The 18,167-nt window shown below is 45.2% G+C and overlaps 1 protein-coding gene across 6 annotated transcripts in view; it reads right to left on the reverse strand.

Moving 5' to 3' along the window:
* Nucleotides 1-2,612: 2,612 nt before the first annotated feature.
* Nucleotides 2,613-18,167, reverse strand: part of LOC107523593 (zinc finger protein 211-like) — a 50,967-nt gene continuing 35,412 nt past the window's right edge. For all 6 annotated transcript variants that reach the window (XM_016195079.2, XM_060176690.1, XM_060176700.1 and 3 more), the window contains one exon: nt 2,613-6,986. In XM_016195079.2, the coding sequence (XP_016050565.1) occupies nt 5,482-6,986 (1,505 nt within the window). In that variant the 3' untranslated portion in view covers nt 2,613-5,481. The remainder of the gene's footprint in view (nt 6,987-18,167) is intronic.

Here is an 18,167-nt window from a genome sequence, read left to right on the forward strand (position 1 = left end):
CATCGACATTGACAATAATAACTACAACAATAAAACAAAGGCAACAAAAGGAAATAAATATTTAAAAAAACAAGGACAACAAAAAGGGAAAATACATATTAAATAAATTAATAATAATAAATAAAAAATAAAGATTATGAGTGTTTTGAATCTGTATGTGTGTATGTCAAAACTTAATATAATTCCAAAAAGCATGGCATATTATGTCAATGATACCTGAACATACATTTTATTTTATTATTTATTTATTTATTGCCACAAATTATTGCTGCAGCTAGGTGCCAGCACTACGAATCAACACCTCCCGGTGGCTTTTCTTTCTTTTCTTATCTTTCTTTCTTCCCTCCTTTCTCTTATTTTACTTCACAGTATAGGTAGAAATTGAGGGGACCCATCTCCCTTGGGTAGTAGGTAGAGTATGTTGTTCAACCTCCTTTCAGAGAATGGAACATCCTGTACCATTGTTGATCCACATTGAGGGCAAGGTCCGATAGGGCCCCACAGAGGGGTCCACTATGTTGTTCCTGATGGAGATGACCAGTGACAGTGGCGAGAGGGATCTGTCAGAGGTCTAGGCTCATCATGTCTCTGTGGGAATCCCAGGACTCCCTGACTAGGGCCCCAGGTGATGGGGTGGCCTCATAGTGACTAAAGAGTCAACATTAAAGTGTGCCAGTCTCTTGCCCTTATTCAACTTTTGTAGCACTTGTAGATGGGTCCTGAAATTAGTGCAATCTGGAATGTTCCTAGCCATGACCACAGACTGTGAGCTCAGACCTACAGGGATGCAGAGGTTACACAGGCTCCTGTGCTGAATATGGGCCCCAGAGCAGATCGACGCACGGGGGGCGGGGGGTGGTTACAGTCAACAATATTTATACACTTTCCCCATATTTGGGAGCTACTCTTTTCCCTGATCCGGCTTTCTAGTCCTTTTTCCAACTATGACACCATCTCCCCAGACAATAACTTGGGTCCACCTGCATATTAGCTGCCAGGCTCAGGCAATAACTAATAAAGTCATGAGCCCCTTGGAATAGACCTAAAATAGACCTACTAGCTTTTTCCAAAATGGAGACCCCAAATCTTCATCTGCAATATGCTTGCCTTTAGCTTCATGATTAGTTAACAACTTGTTATGCTTTATATCTTAACACTTTTTCAGACACCAGGTTTCAGATGCTACCATGATGCCATCCTGACTTCCTGGGCAGACGACCACCCCGCCAACATGACCTGGAGCCCCGCTTCCCCAGAGCCCTGCCCCACTAGGGAAAGAGAGAGACAGGCTGGGAGTATGGATGGATCTGCTAATGCCCATGCTCAGCAGGGAAGTAATTACAAAAGCCAGACTTCCCACCTTCTGCACTCCATAATGACCCTGAGGTTTAAAGAAGAGGAAAGCTCTCAGGGGAGGGGAAGGGATGCAGAGGTGTGCATTGTGCGGAACTGTACCCCTCTTATCCTACAGTCTCGTCAGTATTTCCATTTTATAAGTAAAAATATTTTAAAAAAGAAATTGAGGGGAGAGGGATAGAGGGATAGACAACTGTAGACCTGTTTCACCACTTGTGAAGCGTCCCCCCTGCAGAGGAGGAGCAGGGGCTTGAACCCATCTTTGTGCATGGTAATATGTGCACCACTTTAACTGTGTGCACCACTGCCTGGCCCCCAACATACTCTCTTTTAAAAATTACTTTACTTATTTGATGTTAATGATAGATAGACTGACCAGAGCACTGCTCAGCTCTGGTTTATGGTGCTGCTGGGGATTGAACTTGGGACCTTGGAGCCTCAGGCATAACCATTACGGGGGAAAAAAAAAACGATGGAACTGGAGCGGACCGTATTTGCCTGGAGTACACAAATCAAGGACAACTACCAACCACATGGCCTCACTCACATGTGGAATCTAGAGGACTGATTTACATGAACTTTTAAAAAAAAAAACCAAACAGAAGCAAGCAAACGGTAAGATCTGTGAGAACTCTGGTGGTTCTCTGGGAGGGTGGGGGTGATGGTGGTGGTGATGGTGGTGATGGTGGGGGTGATGGTGGTGGTGATGGTGGGGGGAGATGGTGATGGTGGGGGTGATGGTGATGGTGGTGGTGATGGTGGGGGTGATGGTGGTGGTGATGGTGGGGGTGCACAACTTTGCTGGTGGGTGTGTGGTGCAACCAGACCTTTTAATTTTGCAATCTTGTAACAAGCTACTAATAACAAATTAAAAAAAAAAAACACATGGAAATAGTGTCTCCTTTATTTAGCTTCGATCCTGGAAACACTGGAGGTGACTTCCTGACTCGTGTAGCACCTCCAAACCCATCATAAAAGCCTGAATCTTGGGGCCAGGTGGTGGCACACCTGGTTGAGCACACTTGTCACAATGTGCAAGGACCTAGGTTCAAACCTCTGATCCCACCTGTATGTGTGTTGGTGGCAGGGGGAAGCTTCACCATCAGTGAAGCAGGGCTGCAGGTGTCATTCCCTCTCTATTACCCCCCCTTTAGTTTCTGTCAAATATATATTAAGTGTACTCTGGACAACAATGCAAATTCAGGTAAGACTAGAGAGCTATGTTGTTTACAGGGTATTTTATTTGATTTAAAAAAAAATTTTTTTTTTAATTCCCTTTTGTTGCCCTTGTTTTATTGTTGTAGTTATTATTGATGTCGTTGTTGTTGGATACGACAGAGAGAAATGGAGAGAGGAGGGGAAGACAGAGAGGGGGAGAGAAAGACAGACACCTGCAGACCTGCTTCACCGCCTGTGAAGGGACCTGCCTGCAGGTGGGGAGCCGGGGGCTCGAACCGGGATCCTGACGCCAGTCCTTGAGCTTTGCGCCACCTGCGCTTAACCCGCTGCGCTACAGCCCGACTCCCATTTTATTTGATTTTTACTGGATAGAGGCAGAATTTGAAAAGGAAGGGGAAGTTATGTTATGGAAATATCTGCAGAACAGCTCCGAGTGTTACAGTCCCAGGGTGCAGAGATCCAAAGGGTGAGACTGAGGCCAAGGAGGGGAGGGGAGGTAACGGGTTACAGGCAGATTCCCACACGCTTGTCTCACTTTTATCAGTTTCAAACTGGGCATGGCACCAGCTGATTGGTTAGAAACAATGTCCATCAAGGTGTTGACAATAAAAGTGAGAGCAGGTTGGCTGCCATCAGAGCCTGCCACTGGGATGCAGGAGTGTCGAAGAAGTGGGCGTCCACCAGGAGCCTACAGATCTCAATTCAGATAGAGAAGGAAAGAAGGAAAGAAGGAAGGAGGGACGGAGACCTGCAGCACTCCTTCACTATTTGTGAAGCTTTCCCCCTGCAGGTGGAGATCGGGATCTTGAACCCACGTCCTTGAGATGGTAACATGTGCATTCAATCAGGTGCGCCACCACCTGGCCCCTGAGAACTATATTCTCCTATTACCTTGCAGTGTCTTCAGCACACACACAGGAGACAGGAGACACCAAGACGGTTCTTTACCTTCATGCTGCTCCAGCAGAACAGTGAACAGAATCTCAAAGACATGTCTTCATTACTGTGAAATCCAAAGCAATACAAGGTAGCAGTTCCCGGCATGGTGAATTGGAGGCCAGGGAAATCATGTCCTTGAATATGTAGTTCTATATTGGAGCTACTCTCTGCCCTAGTCCGACTTTGTAACCCTTTCTCTACTCTTGACACCATCAAATTTCTCAATGTTTTTATCCAACCTCAGGCTAGCTATCAAACTCAAGCAAAAAACTATCAGTCATGGGCCCCTAGAAACATGCCTCCAATAAACTTTCTAGCTCTCTTCCACCCTAAAGTCCCTAGTCTCATCTGCTGTTCCTACTTTTTGGTTCCTGTTCTTTAGCCATTTTGCTTCACCTTCTATCCTGCCACCTTTCCAACACCCAGTTACAAATGCTATCATGAGTCTACCCAGACTTCTCTGGGTAGACGACCTCACCAGTGTGTCTTGGAACCTCGCCTCTTGAGAGCTCTACCCCACTAGGGAAAGATAGAAACAGGCTGGGGGTATGAATCCACCTGCCAACATGCAAGTCCAGCAGAGAAGCAATTACAGAAGCCAGAACTCCTATTTCTACACCCCAAAAACAACTTTGATCCATACTCCCAGTGGGGGGAAGTGATAGGAGGAAGAGAAGAGGGCTCTGAACTCCAGCTCCATCAGGACTAGGAGAGGAAGAAAAAGGGGAGAGATATCTGGATACAATAATAGGGTGATGTGTGTCTTGGAGGGCAAGAGAGGACTGGACCTGGAAGAAAAAGGGAGCAATTATGTACAAATGTGGACAGACAGTTGTAGAGATGACAGTTAAGCCATGTCTCCAACCTTGGGAGAATCATGGCGGTTTGCAAGAGGGACTTGGGATTCAGGACTCTGGTGTTGGGAATGGTGTGGAATTATACCCCTGTTGACATGTAATTTTTGTAAACATTTTATTTATTTTATTTTAATGAGAGATACAGAGCAAAAGATAAATAGATGAGAGCACTACTCAGCTCTGGCTTATGGTGGTACTGGGGGTTGAGCCTGGTTGACATGTAATTTTGTTTATCAATATTGAATCACTAATAAAAAAAAAAAAAAAAGAAAAAGAAACTATAGCTCTGTCAAGTCTGTAGAACTCAGACTTAACTTCTATGAGACAAAACCCGGCCAGGGTCATACCTTCACTTGTCAAGGATGTAAGAATGACCACAAGGTCAAGACTGTTCAGGGTTACACCCAGTACATGGGGGAGGCTCAGGGCTCAGCTTCCCTTGACAGCTCAAGGCAGTAACTACTGGATTTGCCATGGTACATGGGAACAAATTCTGCCACCCAGGAGGACCTAGAGGGGGTTGAATTGTTATGTGGAAAACTGAGAAATGTTACACATGTACAAACTACTGTATTCTACTGTTGACTGCAAACCATTAATCCCCTAATAAAGAAAACAAACAAAAACTGCAGAAGCACAGATGTAGCAAAGGCCCTGGCAGGTTAGAAGCCGCCAGTGCAGCTCCATAGAGACATGCCTGGGGCTCTCCCCCATGTGCTGCTTTCAGATTAAGTGCTTCAATTCGGGTAGTAAATCCTTTAAAAACTTCTCCAGGGGACACACACATACACACACTCTCTAATATTTTATTTATCTATTGGATAGAGACCAAGAGAAATTGAGAGGGGAGGGAGAGAGAGAGAGGACACCTGTAGCCGTTTCACTACTTGTGAAGCTCCCGCTGGTGGGTGAGGACCAGGGGTTTAAACCTACATCTTTGCACTCTGTAGTATGTGCACTCAACCAGGTGAGCCACCACCTGGCCCCTTATTATGAGTGGGAGAAAGAGAGAGAGAGAGCGAGAGAGAGAGAGCGAGCGACTGACTGATACAGAAAGACCAGAGCACTGCTCAGCTCTGGCTTATGGTGGTGCTGGGGGACTGAACCTGAGGCCTCAGAGGCTCATACAGGAGAGACTTTGGCAGAAGCATTATGCTGTCTCCCCAGCCCCAGGGGAATTTTCTGGAAGGAAACTGCACATCCCTGATCTAGGGCCTTTCAGGAATGTGAAACCTCCGGTGTTGAACATGGTCAGGTGTGCAGCAGCAGGAGGAATTCCCATATTCACCGCACTCCTAGGCCTTTTCCCAATGTGCGCTCTCCGATGCTGAATAAGGCCAGAGCTTTGGCTAAAAGATTTCCCACAATCCCCACACTTATAAGGCCTCTCTCCAGTGTGGACTCTCTGGTGTTTAATGAGGTTAGATTTGCAGCTAAAGGATTTTCCGCATTCCTTGCACTTGACAGGCTTTTCTCCGGTGTGAACTCGCCAATGGTTCTTAAGGTTGGAGCTATGGTTAAAACACTTCCCGCATTCCCCACACTTGTAAGGTCTTTCTCCTGTGTGGATTTTCCGATGTGAACAAAAGCTGGAGCTTTGCTTAAAAGATTTCCCACATTTGCTGCACTTATAAGGTCTTTCTCCTGTGTGAAGTCTTTTGTGATGAATGAGGCTAGAACTTCGGCTAAAGGATTTCCCACACTCAGCGCACCGGTGAGGCCTTTCTCCAGTATGAACTCTCTGGTGGTAAACGAGGCTGAAGTTTTGGCTGAAAGACTTCCCACACTCTCCACACTCAAAAGGTCGTTCTCCTGAGTGGAGCCTCTGGTGCTGAGTGAGGTTGGACCTTTGACTAAAAGATCGCCCACACTGACTGCAGACATGAGGCCGCTCTCCAGTGTGAACTTTCCTGTGGCCATTGAGGCTGTACCTCTGGCTGAAGGCTTTCCCACATTCACCGCACTTGTAAGGTTTCTCTCTGGTGTGAACTCTTTGATGTACCAGGAAGCTGGAGTAGTAGGTGAAGACTTTCCCACACTCGCAGCACTGGTAAGGCCTCCCTCCAGCGTGAATTTTCTGGTGCTGGATGAGATTACATTTCCGGCTGCAGGTTTTCCCACAGATGCTGCATGAATAAGGTCCTTCTCTCTTGAGGGATCTCTGGTCCTGCATGAGTGGACCAGTGACACCTAAGGCTTTCCTATATTCTTGCCAGCTGCACTGGCTTCTTCTGTTGTAGAAGATACTCTCACACTTGTTCGACTGCTCCCCAGTGTGAGTGACTTGACCGTGAGAGAATCCCACGCTGGCTAGGCAGTCCTTCCCAGTCCCTCCGGAGGGGAAAGGCACCTGGACAGCATAGGTCGTGATGGGCAGGTCTTCCTCCACAGACTTTATGAAGGGTGTGAGCTGCTCCTGAAGGCTGGTAGTCAAGCACAACTGTTTCCGACACATGTACGGTTTCTGCCCAAGATGTATTCTCTGGTGCTCAGCCAAGTACAAACTATCTCCCAAGATAGGGTCACATACTTTCAAGGGCTGGGTCTTCTGGGGAGATGTAGCTACTACCTCCAGAGTCCTTATGTGTGACTCTCCTTTCACAGATATGCTCTGCTCAGAAGGTGTCTCCTCACTGGCCACTGCATGCCAACAGTCTGAAAGCAGATGTGGTAAGTATATATTAACTTTATGAGAAGGGGTAAGACCATCACAAATCTCTAGCAATCTCAAGGAATTGCTCCATTGAACTGTTTTCTGGAAACAGGCATTGAGGTCAAGTGGGGAGTCAGCTGTTGTGTTCTACAGGGTACCTAATGTCACAGAATGGCACAGCACCTGAGGATGGGGTGGTCCCAGGAGAAGTCAGGCTCTATTCTAGGACTCATCCCCCCCTTCATTATTCAGCTCTGGCTGATGGTGATGCTGGGGATAGAACCTGGGACCTTAGAGCTGCAGGAGTGAAAATCTTTTTTGCATGACCACTATGCTGTCTCCCCAGCCCAGAGCCCTCTGTACGACCATTATGCCGTCATCACACCCTGTAACTCACTCTTGTGTCAGTGGCTCATAGCTGACTTCTACATGCTGGTGACATGTGATGCTGGGCAGAAGCCCATGTCCAGGCCCAGAAAAATCTGACTGGAACAAAGCACTAAGTGCGTAAGACTCTGTAAAGCCAGGTGTTCATATCAACATACAACCACGTGGGAATACACTACAGACAAGAGTGATAAAGGAGTGAGCTGAGTAGTCCAATAAAGCAGAGAGGAGTCTTGGTTACAATCAGAATGAAAACAACTATAAAAAATGACAAGTCAGGTGGGGGAGATAGCAAATGGCTCTGCAAAGAGTCTTATAACTAAAGGCCCCCAGGCCCCAGGTTCAATTCCCCATACCACCACATGCCAAACTGAGCACTGATTTGGTCTCAACCTCTCTCATGCTCATAAAATAAATCTTTTAAACTTTTTTTTAAAAAAACTATTTCTGAGAAAAAGGGAGAAGAGAGAAGTAGAGTATCACTCTGGTATATGTGATGTGTGGGACTAAATTCAAGACCTCATGCATGAGAGGCCAACACTATATCCACTGTGCTACCTTCCAGGGCACAATAAAGTTAAAAATAACAACACAATATCCCAAATGTCCTTTCATCTAGTCCCTTTCTGTCCTTCTTCATAGTCCTTTGTTTTGGTGCAATACACCATAAAAGTCAGCAAACTTTTTTTTAAAAAAAAAAATTTAACTTTATTTGGTGGAGACAGTCAGAAATTGAGAGGGAAGGGGGAGGTAGGAGGAGAGACAGAGAGCGACACCTGCAGCCCTGCTTCATCACTCAAAAGGCTCTCCCCTTACAGATGGGGACCAGGGGCTCGAACCCAGGTCCTTGAGCACTGTAACATGTATGCTCAACCAGGTGCGCCACCACCCAGCCCCAAAAGTCAACAAACTCTTAAAGAGTGTGATTTCAGTAATCAGATGTGCTAACAATAATTATGTTAATGTGTCACATTAAAACAGGGTTGATACTAGTGTAAATTTATGCAGATATACCAGAAGTGTTGCTCTTTCCTATTTATAAACTTAAATTTTTTTCTGAAATAAAATTTTTATTCAAACGTGTATTTAAAAAAGTAAAATAATGAAGGAAAGAAGAAATTAGAAAAAAAGGAGGGTTCATCAAAGTGAGACTTGGGGGGGGTTTCAGGTCCTAAACATGATGGCAGAGGAGGGCCTAAAGAGGGTTGAATGGCAATGCGGAAAATTGAGAAGTGTTACACATGTACAAAGTATTGTTGACTTTAAACCATTAATTTCCCTAATAAAGAATTTTTTTAAAAAAGGAAGGTTGAGATAGCATAAGGGTTATGCTAGAAGACTTTTATGTCAAGAGGCACCAAAGGTCCCGGGTTTAATTCCCAGCACCATCAAAAGCCGGAGCTGAGCTCAGCTGTGTGCCCCAGAAGAAGAAGAAAAAAAAATTAAAACACAAAGGAAACTGGTGGGGTCTGCACAAAGCCCTGATAGCAGGTCCTGCTCCAAATACCTGCACTGGAGTCAAGAGGAGGGCCTAGGCTGGAGTGGTTTGCAGAAAGCTGAGAAATTTTACACAGGTAGCAACAACTGTATTTTCTGGAAACCATTAGTCCCATCCCCATTACAGTGCACAAAAACCCAGGTTTGAACCCCTCCCGTTCCCACCCATAGCAGAGAAGCTTCATGAGAGATGAAACAGTGCTGTGGGTGTCCTCTTACGGATCTATCTATCTATCTCCCCCCTCTTACCGATCTATCTATCTATCTCCCCGTTCCCCACTCAATTTCTCTGTCTCTATCCAGAGTAAGTAAAATATTAGAAGATCTACAGGCTGAGGAGATACCACAGTGGATATGCAAAATGACTCCTATGTTGAGGCAGCAAAGGTCCCAGGCTGAATCTCCAGCACCACCAAAAGCCAGAGCTGAGCAGAGCTCTGGCAATAAATAAGTAAATAAATCTACATGAACTGCTTTATAACTGACCAGGCAGTGTCTTCACTGAAGAAGAATGTGGGTCACTTTCATGATTTTCCATTTGGAAAAGTAAATGTCCAATATAAAAAGGAAGAAATGTAAAAAAAAAAAAAAAAATAGATATAACATGTAAAAAAAAAAAATCAGTGAGGAAGCCAGGCAGAGTCACACATGGTTGAGAGCACACATTACAGTGCACAAGGACCTGGGTTCTAGCCCCTGGTCCCCACCTGCAGGGGGAAGATTCATGAGTGGTGAAGCAGGACTGCAGGTGTCTTTCTGTCACTCTGCCTATCTCTCCCTCACCTCTCAATTTATGTCTCTATAATATAACAAAGATTTAAAAAAAAATCTGTGAGGGGGGCTGGGTGGTGGGGCGCATGATTCAGTGTGAATTACAACGCACAAGGACCCGGGTTCGAGCCCCAAGTCCCTACCTGCAGGAGGAAGCTCCACAAGTGGGGAAGGAGTGCTGCAGGGTCTCTCTGTCTCTTCCTTTCTTTTTCTTTGTATATTTATTTTCTTCTATTGCCCTTGTTGTTTTACTGTTGTAGTTATTATTGTTGTTATGACTGATGTCGCTGTTGGATAGGACAGAGAGAAATGGAGAGAGGAGGGGAAGACAGAGAGGGGGAGAGAAAGACAGACACCTGCAGACCTGCTTCACCGCCTGTGAAGCGACTCCCCTGCAGGTGGGGAGCCGGGGCTCGAACCGGGATCCTTAGGCCAGTCCTTGCACTTTGCACCATGTGCGCTTAACCCGCTGCGCTACCACCCCACTCCCAGCTTTATTTCTTAATGGAGGGCAGGGAGGAGTCAGAGAATAATTTTTAATGCATTCAAACCATTACCAAAATAAAAAAATTTAAAAAGCTTGTAGCAAAAGCAGAAACAACAGTTCAGGAATGCCAAGGAAAGCTAAAAGAAACAGCAAGTGTCCAGATACTGTCTTATGAATCTAGTAGTTATGAAGATGAAAAGGAAAACGTGGGGGAGTCGGGTGGTGGTGCAGCGGGTTAAGCACACGTGGCGCAAAGCGCAAGGACCAGCTTAAGGATCCCGGTTGGAGCCCCCGGCTCCCCACCTGCAGGGGAGTCACTTCACAGGCAGTGAAGCAGGTCTGCAGGTGTCTTTTTTTCTCCACCTGTCTCTTCCCCTCCTCTTTCCAGTTCTCTCTGTCCTAACCAACAACGACGATATCAATAACAACAATAAAAAACAAGGGCAACAAAAGGGAAATTTAAAAAAAAAAAAAAAAGCAAGGTAACACCACCAAGAGGAATCAAGATAGTTCCAAGAAAGAAAATGAACGTGGGAATGGTTCAAACGATGAACCTTTGCTTAAAAAGCTGAAGAAACCCTGAACATAAGAGCCCAAGAAATAAAGCAAAGAAATTACTGGTTAATAATAACTTGGAAGTCACAATGAAGCTGATTTGCAAAGAGGTACATGATAGCTATCCTGAGCAGGGTAGATAGTATAATGTTTATGCAGACTCTCATGCCTGCGGCTCCCAAGTCCGAGGTTCACTCCCACACCACCACAAACCAGAGATGAGCAGTGCTCTAAAAAGGGGGGGAGGGGACAAGTGGTGGCACACTTGGTTAGACACACATTACAGTGCGCAAGGACCCAGGTTCGAGCCCCTGGGTCCCCACCTGGAGGGGAAAGCTTCATGAGTGGTGAAGCAGTCCTGCAGGTGTCTCTCTCCTCTATCTCACCCTTCCCTCTCAATTTCTGCCTGCTTCTATCCAATAAAGAAATACAAAAAAAAAAAAACGGGGGCTGGGCGGTAGCGCAGCGGGTTAAGCGCATATGGCGCAAAGTAAAAGGACTGTCATAAGGATCCCAGTTTGAGCCCCCATCTCACCTGCAGAGGGGTCACTTGGCAAGTGGTGAAGCAGGTCTGTAGGTGTCTTTATCTTTCTCTCCCCCTCTCTGTCCTCCTCTCTTCTCTCCATTTCTATTCTATCCAACAACAATAACAACTACAAGGGCAACAAGAAAATGGGAAAAATAGTCTCCAGGAGCAGTGGATTCATGGTGCAGGCACCAAGCCCCAGCAAATAACATTGGAGGCAAAAAAAAAAAAAAAAAGGAAAAGTGGTAATTTGAAAAATTATCTAAAAAAGTAAAAAGCTATCCTGCTTATGATTTAACTGAAAAATTCACAAAGCAGCTTTTTTTCCTTTTTTAACCAGAACACTGTTTAGTTCTGGCTTATGGTGGTGCGGGGGACTGAACCTGTGATGTTGGAGTCTGAGGCATGAGAGTCTGCTTTGCATAACCATTATGCTATTTACCCTCTGCCCCATAAAGCAACTTTTAAGGAATCTAACTTTGAACAGGGAAGACAGCATGACATAAAGGTTATGCAAGGAGCTTTCTAGGCCTGAGGTTTCAAGGTTTCAGGTTCAATCCCCAGCACCACCATCAGCCAGAGCTGAGCAGAAAAAAAGACAGTGACATAAGAATTGCTACCATGGATCTAAAGATGAGCTTTATCCTGAATGCTATGCAAAGCTGAGTTTGCTGCTTTAAATTGCAGTTCTAGAAAGTTAAGCTTAAAATGCTGCACAGCAGTTTCTTGCTTTTAACAGCTGTATCTTGTACTTTTTGCGTTTCTTTTATTTCTAGTGATTTTATTTATTTTTTTAATTTTATGTTATTTTTATTTTACCAGAGCACTGCTGAGCTCTGGCTTATGGTGGCACGGGGGATTGAACCTGGGACTTTGGGGCCTCAGGCATGAGAGTCTCTGCAGAATCATTATGCTATCTACCCTCTGCCCTAGCTCTACCTCCCCCTTCTCTCTCAATTTCTGTCTCTACACAATTAAAAATCCACAGGTTTACAAGACTGTCATTATATTTTAGTGCACTTAATATGAACCTGAAAATACTTTTTTTTCATTGCCATAACTGATTTTTTTTTTTTTTTCCCAAGAGAAACAGAGGCAGAGCTGAAAAGCCACTACAGCACCAAAGATTCCTGCAGTGTGATGGGGGTGGGCGCAAACCTGGGTTCTTCACATCAAGGTGAAGAACACTCTCAGGTGAGCTGGAATTTCGTTCATTCTTTAATTGCCACCTGCTTACTGCCTGCTGGTTGCTGGGGCTCAGTGGCAGCATGACTAACCCATTCTTTCTGTGGCCATTTTTTGTCGTTCTTTTATAGTTTATGCGAAGGTACAGTTAACAGAGAGAAAGAAACTGAAAGAGAAGGTAGGGATACAGAGGGAGACCTGTGGCGCTGCCTCACTGATCGTGAAGCTTCCTGGAGGCTTGAGCCTGGTTTCTCGTGCATGACATGCGTGCTCAGTAGGTGGTGTCATCGCTCAGCCCCATTTAAGTCTCTTTGATAGCAGAGAAACACCTGCATCACTTGCTTCATCGCCCCTAAAGCTCCCCACCTGCAGGTGGGGACCAGGAGCTTGAACGTGGGTCCTTGTGTGCTCTGCCCTGTACGCCACCACCCAGACCTTCCAGGTGACCTATCTTTACAAACACTTAAGGACTATTTTTAATTTTTCTTATTATCTGTATTTATCTTTATAGCCAAAAATTGAGAGGAAAGGGGTGATCGAGAGAGACACCTGCAACACTGCTTCACCACTCACAAAACTTTCCCCCTGCGGGTGGGGACTGGGGGCTCGAACCCAGATCCTTGTGCATTCAACCAGGTGCGTCACCACCCAGCCCCAAGATGTACTTTTAATGAAGCAGGATGGAAACTCTAGGTAGAAAGCATGATGGTTATGCAAACAGCCTCTCATGCCTGCGGCTCTGAGTTCCCAAGTTCAATCCCCACACCACTCACTACAAGCCAGAGCTGAGCAGTGCTCTGGCAAAAATAAAATATAATTTTGTTATACATATATGCTTTTATACATACATATATATACTTTAAAAAGATACATACAAACTTTATGCACACACATTTTAAAATTTTAATTCTTTTTAAATATTCCCTTTTTTATTGTAGTTATTATTGTTGTTATTGAAGTCATCATTGTTGGATAGGACAGAGAGAAATGGAGAGAGGAGGGGAAGACAGAGAAGGGGAGAGAAAGACACCTACAGATCTGCTTCATCGTCTGTGAAGCGACTCCCCTGCAGGTGGGGAGCCGGGGGCTTGAGCCAGGATCATTATGCTGGTCTTTAAACTTTGAGCCACGTGCGCTTAACCCGCTGTGCTACCGCCCAACTCCAAATTTGTATTCTTTTTTGACCAGAGCACTCACTGCTCAGCTCTGGCTTATTATGGTGCAGGAGTTTGAACCTGGGACTTTGTAGCCTCAGGAATGAGTCTGTTGCATAACCAATTATGCTCTCTACCCCTGCCCCACATACTTTATTTTAAAACTCATATAGGTAGTTAATTCTGCTTATAATTATAAGCCATGTAATGTCAGTGTTTGACTAAGTGGTATAACACAGTGGCGAGTGAAGAAAACACAGCTGTCTGGGGCCAGAGAGGTAGCTTAGCAGACAGGATGTCTTTGTTACCATGCAAGGCCCAGGACTGAGCCCAGGTGGGTCTCGGCCCCCCAGGAGAGGTGTCACGGCAATGCCTTGCTTTATGTGAATGAGACAACTTCCCTAGGCAGTGAAGGTGCATCTATTCCCTTACGTAACTAGGAAAAAGCACAGGGTGTAATGCTGGTATAAGTCATGCAGATGGCAGAAAATATCCCGGATAATGGGGTTGTTTCTAATTTATTCCTTTTTAAAAAATATTTATTTCCTTTTGTTGCCCTTGTTTTATTGTTGTAGTGATTGTTGTTATTGATGTCGTTGTTGTTGGATAGGACAGAGAGAAATGGAGAGAGGAGGGGAAGACAGAGAGGGGGAGAGAAAGATAGACACTGCAGACCTGCTCCAATGCCTGTGAAGCGACTCCCCTGCAGGTGGGGAGGCGGGCTCGAACCGGGATCCTTGTTGTTGTTTTTATTTTAAATAACTTTATTTTTGAAAGAGAGATGGGGGGGGAGAAAAATATAAGAGAGGGAGAGAGGGAGAGGGAGAGAGAGATCCTGACCAACTAGAGCATGACCAGCTGTTTTATGATGGTGCTAGGGACTGAACCTGCTCTCAGGAAGCCTGTGGCATCAGAGTTATTTGCATAGCCACAATGCTGTCTGGGACATCAGAGCCTTGGGCATGAACTTTTTTTTTTTTTTTAAACATTTTATTTATTTTATTTTTGAGAAAAATAGGAGAAAGAGCCAGACATCATTCTGGTACATGTGCTGCCGGAGACTGAACTTAAGATCTCATGCTTGAGAGTCTGATGGTTCAGCCACTATACCATCATCCAGACTTCTTAATGTTCTTCTGCATCACCATCAGCCTGTGCGGAGCCCAAAGTGCTTATTTTTTAAAAAATATTTTATTTTTGAGAGAGAACGAGAAACACCACAGCAATGCTCAGCTCTGGCTTATGGTGATGCGGGGGACTGAACCTGGAACTTTTAGAGCCTCAGGCATGAGAGTCTGTTTGCATAACCATTATGCTATCTCCCCAAAGTGCTAATTTTTATTTATTTTTCCCTTTTGTTGTCCTTGTTGTTTTATATTGTTGTTGTAGTTATTACTGTTGTTGTTAGATAGGACAGAGAAATGTAGAGAGATGGGGCAGAAAGACAGACACCTGCAGACCTGCTTCACCACCTGTGAAGTGACTCCCAGGCAGGTGGGGAGCAGGGGGCTCGAACCAGGATCCTTAACCAGTCCCTGCGCTTTGCGCCACATGCACTTAACCCGCTGCGCTACGACCCAACTCCCCCAAAAGTGCTTATTTTTAACAATGTGGTAATTAAAGCATCTGTGAAATGAAGGCTGTTGAATTTTAAATTTGGGCCTATCAGGATGCCAGGTTAGGGCCTCCTGCTGAGTGAGACCAATTTTGTCTTTTTTAAAAAATATTTTATTTATTTATTCCCTTTTGCTGCCCTTGTTTTATTGTTGTAGTTATTATTGTTGTTGTCGTTGTTGGATAGGACAGAGAGAAATGGAGAGAGGAGGGGAAGACAGAGAGGAGGAGAGAAAGATAGACACCTGCAGACCTGCTTCACCGCCTGTGAAGCGACTCCCCTGCAAGTGGGGAGCCGGGGTTCGAACCGGGATCCTTATGCCGGTCCTTGTGCTTTGCGCCACCTGCGCTTAATCCGTTGCGCTACAGCCCAACTCCCCAATTTTGTCTTTTAAACCATCTTTTAATTAAATTTATTTAGTGGGTAGAAACAGAAATTGGGGCCAGGTGGTGGTGCACCTGGTTAAGTGCACTTGTTACAATGTGCAAGGATGGGGTTTGAGCCCCACCGTCGGGGGGAAAGCTTTGTAATTTCCTCTCAATTTCTGGCCGTCTGTAACCAATTAATAAATAAGGATGGGAGGGGGGAGGGAGGAAGGGAGGGGGAGAGAGACAGAGAGAAATCAACAGGGACTATGGAGGTAGAGGGAGAGAGCAGGAGAGACACCTGCAGCTGTTTGACACTAGAGAAGCTTCCCTCCTACAGATGGGGACTGGGGATTTGAACCAGGGGCATAAACCAGGCTCCTTGTGCACTGTGACAGGTATGCTCTACCAAGTGAGCAACTGCCACGCCCCACTCAACTCCAGAATGATGGGTCTGACAGGGTCAGCACCCAGGAAAACTCTCTTCAAGGAAGAAGAATTCTGGGAGTGGGTCTTGGCATCCTGAGCAGATCTAAATTGGAAACTCTGATTATTGTTTTCATTATGTACTGGTAATGATGCCGTGTAATCGGGGACGAACAGCCCTTGTTCCCAGATTAGATACAGATGAACAGGAAATGAGGTGGACAAAGTTATGGGTCATCAAATACATAAAGTTTTAGGAAAAATTCTTAATAATACTTACTCACCTCCTCTTATGAAATATGTTAAAACTCTACGTAAAATACTATCTGCTAAGCCTGTTACTCAGAAATGCATCACCCCATAACGACATTACTGTGTAAAACTGCAAGGCCATCTAATCAAGAAATGAGCTTTGTTCCAGATATTGTTTATGTGAGACTGAAGGATATATAAACTCTCACTTGCTAAATAAAACTTGAGTTCAGATTCACCCTCCAACAGAGTGTGTTGTATTCTGTTCTCCTCCTGACCCACCCTGGTGGTCGCCTTCTGAGTTCCCTGATCCTTCCTGCTGCTCCTCCGCCTGAGCGGTCCGTCGCAAGCAACCATCTAGCCCCTAAATTGACTCCCTTCATCTGGTGACCAGATAAATACTGAATTTAAAGTAAAATATGCTGTTTATGAAAACAAACAAGATATCATACAATGCATCTTTTCTGACCATAACGGGATGAAGGAGGAAATAAAATCTGAGGTGAACTGGAAAACTAAGGCACAAGTCTGTGGGAAGTAAACAAAACATGCTTAAGGTGGCGCAAAGTGCAAGGACCAGCATGAGGATTCCGGTTCGAGCCCCCGGCTCCCCACCTGCAGGGGAGTCGCTTCACAGGCGGTGAAGCAGGTCTGCAGGTGTCTGTCTTTCTCTCCCCCTCTCTGTCTTCTCTGCCTCTCTCCATTTCTCTCTGTCCTATCCAATAACAATGACATCAATAATAACTAGAACTATAAAACAACAAAGGCATCAAAAGGGGAATAATAAATATTAAAAAAAATATTTAATAACAATAATAAAAAGGCAAATGAAGTGGCCCAGGATGTGGTGTGGTGGGTAAACAAGAACACCATCTTGTCTTTCAGGAGGAAGTCACAGCGGCCCAGGAGACGGCACGGTGGACAAAGCCATGGCCCTCAAGCACAAGGTTTTGAGTGTGACCCCTGGCACTGCCTGAGATGCTCTGCTTCTCTCTCCCTCTTCCTTTCTGTAATTTTAAAAAATTATTTGTATCATTTGATAGAGAGAAACTGAGAGGGGAGGGGAAGATAGGGAAAAAGAGAGAGACACCTGGGAGCCGAGATAAAAATAAAATAAAATAAAAAATTAAGAGACATCCTACCCCTTGCAGGTGGGGACTGGAACCCAGATCCTTGCGCATTATGACACATGTGCTCTACCAACAGCACCACCACCTAGACCTCTCTCTCCCCTAGACTGTCTAATAAGTAAATAATTTAAAATGTTTTTTAAAATATTTATTTATTCCCTTTTGTTGTCCTTGTTGCTTTATTGTTGTAGTTATTGTTGTTATTGATGTCGTCATTGTTGGATAGGACAGAGAGAAATGGAGAGAGGAGGGGAAGACAGAGAGGGGGAGATAAAGACCTGCAGTCCTGCTTCACCGCCTGTGAAGTGACTCCACTGCAGGTGGGGAGCCAGGGGCTCCAACTGGGATCCTTACGCCGGTCCTTGCGCTTTGCGCCATGTGCGCTTAACCCGCTGCGCTATCGCCCAACTCCCAGTTTAAAATGTTTTTTTAAATTTATGTTTATTATTGGCTAGGAACATATAGACATTGAGAGGGGCGACAGAGAGACACCTGCATCCCTGCTTCACCACTCATGAAGTTTCCCCCTACAGGTGGGGGCCATGGGGCTTGAGCCCAGGTCCTTGCACAGTGATGTGAGCACTCAGCCAGATGCCAACACGTGACCACCCCTTCCCCCCAGTGATTTTTTTATATTTATTTTATTTATTTATTCCCTTTTGTTGCCCTTGTTGTTTTATTGTTGTAGTTATTATTGTTGTTGTCGTTGTTGGATAGGACAGAGAGAAATGGAGAGAGGAGGGGAAGACAGAGAGGAGGAGAGAAAGATAGACACCTGCAGACCTGCTTCACCACCTGGGAAGCGACTCCCCTGCAGGTGGGGAGCCGGGGTT

Source organism: Erinaceus europaeus, chromosome 2 (genome assembly GCF_950295315.1).
Source record: "Erinaceus europaeus chromosome 2, mEriEur2.1, whole genome shotgun sequence".
Lineage (NCBI taxonomy): Eukaryota > Metazoa > Chordata > Mammalia > Eulipotyphla > Erinaceidae > Erinaceus > Erinaceus europaeus.